The 6,281-nt window shown below is 55.1% G+C and overlaps 2 protein-coding genes across 2 annotated transcripts; both read right to left on the reverse strand.

The window, feature by feature from the left end:
* Positions 1-213: 213 nt before the first annotated feature.
* Positions 214-2,829, reverse strand: LOC119294864. The gene is made up of 2 exons (XM_037573144.1): positions 2,125-2,829; positions 214-2,005 (listed from the first exon to the last, which is right to left on the reverse strand). The coding sequence occupies exons 1-2, from the start codon at positions 2,222-2,224 to the stop codon at positions 360-362; spliced, it is 1,746 nt and encodes a 581-aa protein (XP_037429041.1). The 5' UTR covers positions 2,225-2,829; the 3' UTR covers positions 214-359.
* Positions 2,830-2,997: 168 nt separating this feature from the next.
* Positions 2,998-6,275, reverse strand: LOC119294865 (calcium load-activated calcium channel-like). The gene is made up of 2 exons (XM_037573145.1): positions 5,661-6,275; positions 2,998-3,307 (listed from the first exon to the last, which is right to left on the reverse strand). The coding sequence occupies exon 1, from the start codon at positions 6,259-6,261 to the stop codon at positions 5,662-5,664; it is 600 nt and encodes a 199-aa protein (XP_037429042.1). The 5' UTR covers positions 6,262-6,275; the 3' UTR covers positions 2,998-3,307; position 5,661.
* Between the last annotated feature and the right edge of the window lie 6 nt (positions 6,276-6,281).

The following is a 6,281-nucleotide window of genomic DNA, read 5'->3' on the forward strand; positions in this document are numbered from 1 at the left end:
CTCTCCGTTGGCTTAGACTCTTTGATCAACAACCTCCTAGATTTTGCCGAATGTGTATTGGATTTTGTTCTTTCCCCCCGGTACCTCCGCTGTACTAGAATTTCTAACCAAGCGCGGGAGTTGTTTGCTAAAAAGAGCGAGTCGATTTTGAAGCTACTCCAATCTTCCATAGGCGCCATGTGTGCGTGTGGTCGGTATGTCTATGATGTACTCTTTGGTTGCAACTTTTTCACTTCCATTGGAGGATACAAACGCTCACAATTCGTGTTACCAGCAAGAATCTAGTTCTGGTCATGTTACAATACAAATACAATCGTCCCAACAATCAGGATATCAAGCCAGCACACTTCATTCTACGCCTACCATCTTTCATCTCCCTCCCACATATTCTTCTCCTTGGGCCCGGTCGGGCCTTCCTCTTTGGAGAGCTCGTTCGGCATCTTGTTCAGCATGTTCTCCGCCGGACAACTGAGCCGCTGGGGCATACTCTTGACCATCCGCTCCGTCCCCGTCCTCGACCTGTAGATCACCGTCGGCCCCCACTCCCGCATGAACTGCAGCCACTGGGGCTCGGCCACGATGCCGTCTCCCAGGTACTCCGCCGCCACCACGCGGTACCTGACGCTGGAGTCGACGGACAGCTTGCTCCGGGCGGCCTCGTTCAGGATCCCGACCCCGAGCGCCGCCGAGCCCTGCAGGTACACGCCGGCGCGCGGGTAGCTCGCGTGCCCGTTCCGGGACGAGTACACCGCCGGCCTGTTCCCCGCGGCGTACTCCAGCTTGGCCGCGTCCACCCACCTGCCCCCGCTGTGCTGCGAGTAGTAGACGGCCATGAGCTCGCCGGTGAAGTTGCTGACCCGGAGCGTGAAGTGCTCCCAGTCGCCGACGTGCTGCCCGGTCGTGCCCAGCGGCAGGTTGATGAGGCCGAGCTTCAGCCTGGCCGGGCCGTTGAACGGGCAGAACACCCACATGGCCACGTCGGTGCACGCCCCGCCCATCGCCGGCTTCACGTGCGCGTACAGCTCCGCGCTCTCCATGTCGCCGCGGATGACCGCCTGCCTCCTCTTGCCCTCCGGTATGTCCATCCAGTACTCCCCGTCGTTCCACCCGCCGCCCGGGAGGTTGGACCCCTCGGCGTCGATCTCCTCGCCGACGGCGCCCCCTCCCTTCTTGAACAGCTTGGCGCCGTTCTTGAAGTACCAGGCGACGGACGACGGCAGGTAGACCTCTTTCGGGTGGAAGTAGAGCGTGGGCCCGTAATGCTGGATCACGGCGTGCACCTGCTCCAGGGTCGGCATCGCCGACAGGTCGAGGTCGACGTTCTTGAGGCACGCGAGGCCCTGCTCGCTCGGGGCCGGGGACGAGCACCCGTCCGCGGCGCCGCACCAGAAAGTGCCGGCGCCGATGCCCTTCTCCCGCATCCCTCTTTTCAGCGGCCTCACGCCGCGCACGGCGAAGGCCTTGCCGGGCGACGCCGACGTCGGCCGCGTGAGCTGCAGGTGGAGCAGCGAGCCGTGCGGCTCGCACTCGTCGGTGAGGTCGGCGCGCACGCAGCCCACCGCGTCGAGCGGCGGCTTGCCGGGCTCCGTCGTGACGAGGATCCCGAGCGCGCGGTACCCCTCCGGCGGCACGGGGAGCCAGAAGTAGGCGTCGCTGCGGCCGTAGCCGGCGCAAGAGCCCGCGCTGGCGCTCGTGCCGGTGGCGTGGAAGGCCCAGACGAGCTCATAGTCCCGCGGCGCGCGGAGAGGCGGCTCCGCCGAGCGCGGCGGGTCGGCGGCCCTGGCGACGAGGAGGTGGCCGTGGAGCCGGCGGCTGTTGGGCTGGCAGTAGTGGCCCAGCACTGTGAAGCCCTCGGGGACGCCGGCCGGCCGGTAGAAGGTGGCGCCGTTGCAGCGCTGCAGCCGCGCCGACGGCGACAGGGTGCAGATTTTGTCGAAGGCCGTGGCCGCGGCGAGCTCCAGCTCCCCTCCGGCCACGCGGATCCTGCCCCGCGCGAACCCGCCACCTGCACCCACACATCAATCAACGAATCAATGGAAAGCAGAGCCTACCACAGTAGAAACCAATAATGCAGGGAGGAGAAAGCGAAATCGAAGATGGGGACGGAGGGTCGGCGCGCGTTACCTTGCGGCCACGTCGGGAGGGTCTCGGGGAAGGAGAAGGGCTCCGGCGCCGGGTCCTCGGCGGCGCCGGCGTCGGCGCGGCCAAAGTAGCGGCTCAGCATCTGTGTCTCGATTGGGTTCGTGCGGTGGTGTCTGGAGCGGGAGCGGGAGAGCAGAACGTGTCACCCAACCCGGATCAGCCAAGTAACCAACTGCTCTGCCTGGGATCTGGTGGAGACGACAAGATCTAGACCCGGCTGGCTTGGAGGGACAACTATCTATGCCAAAGCCATCCGGATGAGAACTTGAGGAGTGAAAGGGATGCCTCGCTCGCACGGCCACTCGCACGCTAGGTTTTGGATGTGGGTTCGCTCCGGCTCCGATGCCAAGATAGGTACGATGCCTGCCGGGGCCCGGCCTCTGGGTGTCTGCCCCGCGCCAAAAGGCAAATGCAGATGCCCTGTCTGTCCGCACCTACACTGGATTGGTGGATATACTACTAGTAGTACTGAATAAACGCTGCCGTGCACTTTTCCGTCCCATTGGACGACGCCACCCAAGCTTTCTGCATCGGGGAGAGCGTGGGGGCCGCGCGCACCCTCTATTTCGAGGTGGCCCGTCCGTGCTTTTGCCCGTCGGCCAGTGCGGTACACGACGGCCGGCGGCCAGATATCCTTACCTACCAGCAACTTTTGTGCACACCGGAGCGGCTGCCATGTGGACGCCGACATCGACCGTGCAAGGTAGATGGACAAGCCGGCGCTTGAACTGGCACGCTTGGGGATTCAACATGTTGCCTTTTTGGGTTCATGCACGGCACAGGTGACAGACAACAAAGCAAGCGTTGCACGGCGAAACTAGCAATGGCAACCATGTCCGTGGCAACGACACAATAGACACCAATTTTGATACTAGAACGACTGATGATAAAATACAACCCTAGGACAAACCCGGCAACAGATTGCTTGGGGTGAACTCAAGAATGTTCATGATCGATACAGCCAGCCTACGTACGGTTCACGCCTGCTTATCATGGGTGGAAAAAATGAATTGTGTCATTACAGTGTCTTGCAGTGTTTCTCCTCTGAGCGACTAGGTGGGTTATTTATCTTCGTTTCGGGGCAGCAACTCTTTCTGGGAGACCAACTCAGATGCTTTTCTTCAGATCAGGCGCATCACATGTATGTATAGAGGGGATCATCAAGCTGCAAAAGGAGAGGGGATGCACCGGTTAGAGAATTGCAAATAAAGTTATGTGCCTCTCCTAACTACCAAGTCTGCTACTGCATCTCGAGATGCAAAATCACATTATCTCATGATGCGTGATTCAAGCCAAAAACATCATATGTAGTAATACAATTAGGATCATATGTAACACATGTGGGATGGAGGGCTTGATGTTGGAGGCAGAGCCAGGGATGCGTGACCCAGCGCTTGCAGAGCTATTGGTGGCGAAAGAAGGTGTCGGGCTGGTGATTCAGCAGGGACTAGATAAGATAGTGCTGGAGATAGATAGCCTGGGAATGGCGAGTAAACTGAAGAACACCACTATTGACAGATCGGTTTACGGCGAGCTTAAGATTAGGTGGTCTTCTTTTTCTGAATTCCGGGTTGTATGATGTCGTAGAGAGGCCAATGGTTGTGCCCATGTACTAGCAAAGGCAGGTTGTTATTTGAATGGCTCGGACGTGTGGTATGGGGTTCCTCCACTGTTTCTTGAGCCACTACTGTGTAAATACATGCAAGGGATTATGAATAAAACACCAGCTGTTCTAAAAGAAAAGAGCATCTCCGACTGGACCCCCTACTTCCCCCTAAATGCCGGGTGGACAGCCGGGACACTGCCCATACCAAATTTACCTGTCCACCTAGACCCCTCAAACCCAGCCCAAACGCTTGGGATTGTATGGATTTGGAGGTTTGGATATGAGGCGGCAGCTGTGGACGCGGACAATGAGGAGTGGGCGGGCGCTGTCTGCGGACGTATAGGGGCCCAAATTTGCCCAGTCCGGTTGTAGATGCTCTAGCAATGGACTAGCATATGCATAACTAAGTTCACGTGCCATGCCAAAAGAAGAATTTGACAAAACGACAATAGGAATAAATATCTTAAGTAAAACTTGATCAGGAATGCCATGCCCCAAGAGCACGTAACAACGGCATCCGAAGATGAATTCTCTGTAAGAAGTGTGATCCATAAATCTTCATCTTCAGCATATTCTGACAATGCAAAGGATGCGCATCTAGAAACTCAAGGGCTCAATCAAACACCCAGGCAGAGTAAAATCAAACAAGTCGATTGGGGCAGGGCTGTTTCAGAGAATATGATAGTGTATCTTTTAAACTAAATATATTGATCAAGCAGCGATTGTTGTAGTAGTACAATGTAGAATCTACTGCATTGATTGGGCAGTGATAAGGCAAAAAGTCGAGCAGTGATTGATTTTGGTACAATCTACAATGTATCTACTGCATTTACCACAGTAATATGTACGATATACGCCATGAATCACATTCTTCTCAAGTCGCGAGAAGCATCCATTACTCATACAGTGCTATATTCTGATGAATCACTAAGTTAAGATACAATGAACCACATGGCATATGTGGTCAACTTGTTAGCATGAATTGGAGACAGTTTTTCCTGGAAACAAGTTAGGGTGCATGTCCACCGTCTATTAAGAACCCTTATTAATAACTCCTTTGGCTAAATTAATCGGTGTCTAGAACCTAGACTAAAACCAATAAGATCTATGCACAGAATGATAGAAATCATGACAGCTGCCAGGTTTAAAGGGTGTCTAACTATAGTGCACACTTCTTGGACATGGAAGCTAAGAAATCCTTATCCACATCATTACATCAACAGACTAACATGAACTAGTTCAGATGGAGCTCAGCTGATCCTTATCCAAGGTATCAACACAAAATAGTTTGAGAGTTTTCAAAGCCAAAATGTGATATATTCTCGGTTCCCTTGATACCAAGATAAAACAAGTTATCAGAAATACAAGGAAAAGCTAATGGGGCCTGCTTCCGCAACTTCAAATTCATAAACAAAACAAGGAGGAAAACAAGCTAAATTGTTGTATTCTTGGACTCCAGTCTAGATTCAATATACAGGCACATATTTAATGTCATCGAAGCACACTTGTGTATTCCAAAGTTCATTACAGTCAGAGATTGCTAGGCTACATAGTTTCATTAAGTGTCTTAATGAACCTCACCCAAATGTGCACATAGTCATTCTAGCAAATAATCAGAGTCATAAATCTCTACATTCTGGGTTAACACACGTGAACAAAAGGATCAAACCCAAGGATACGGCATTTAACAACTTGATAAATGTCATGCATCAATAGCAATAGTCTGATCTTACAAAAGTCAAGGTCATAACTGTATCAGTGGATCCAGGATGCAAATTTAACAGAATCCACCATGCTGATCTATTCACTTCTACATATAAGATTCGAGAGGTGCGAAATCTAGCACGCGTAGCAGCTGCGGAATAGAAATAGAAATAAAAATAAAAATAGAGCAAAAGGATGGATTTGGTACCTCAATTGGCTTTGGGATCGGGCATGGCGAAGAGGCCACCGCCGGCCCCGGCGGCGGCGCGGGGCGGCGTGAAGCCGAGCAGCTTCTGGAGGTTGGTCCGTATGCTCATGGAGCAGAGGAAGTAGAGGAAGACCATGGCGCAGTCGGTGGGGTCGTTCCCGGGCAGGCCGCGGTGGCTCATGCGCTGCACGAGCGGGACGGGCGCGAAGGGCAGCTTGGCGACGGCGCGGCCCTCGAAGAGCGAGTTGAGGAGGCCGAAGACGACGAAGAGCACGGCGGCGACGACGGCGCCGGACTTGAGCTTGGCGAGGGAGAGCTCCCGCGAGGCGTCCTTGAGGCTGGACTCGACGCGGTCCATCTTCTTGGCCCGCGAGGAGGCCGGCTGGGAGGAGGGCGCGGCGCCGCCGGCGCCCGAGGAGACGGACTTCATGGAGTCGAGCTTGCGGGAGTGGCGCTCGATGGAGGCGCGGAGGGAGTTGTAGGTGGCGGTGCGGTAGATGAGCAGCCAGGAGATGGCCTCGCAGAGCACCGCCGTGGCGCCCGAGATGGCCACCACCGAGAGGCTGTCGCCGTAGCGGAGGGAGGAGAGCGCCGAGGCCATGGTTCTTCTGGTGGGCTCGT

Source organism: Triticum dicoccoides, chromosome 4B (genome assembly GCF_002162155.2).
Source record: "Triticum dicoccoides isolate Atlit2015 ecotype Zavitan chromosome 4B, WEW_v2.0, whole genome shotgun sequence".
Lineage (NCBI taxonomy): Eukaryota > Viridiplantae > Streptophyta > Magnoliopsida > Poales > Poaceae > Triticum > Triticum dicoccoides.

Excerpts from the sequence above, each read along its gene's own strand:
- LOC119294864 (XM_037573144.1), bottom strand. The coding sequence starts at position 2,224 with ATGCTGAGCCGCTACTTTGGCCGCGCCGACGCCGGCGCCGCCGAGGAC. Across the intron at positions 2,006-2,124 it reads CCTCCCGACGTGGCCGCAAG|GTGGCGGGTTCGCGCGGGGC; the intron begins GTAACGCGCGCC and ends GTGTGGGTGCAG.
- LOC119294865 (XM_037573145.1), bottom strand. The coding sequence starts at position 6,261 with ATGGCCTCGGCGCTCTCCTCCCTCCGCTACGGCGACAGCCTCTCGGTG.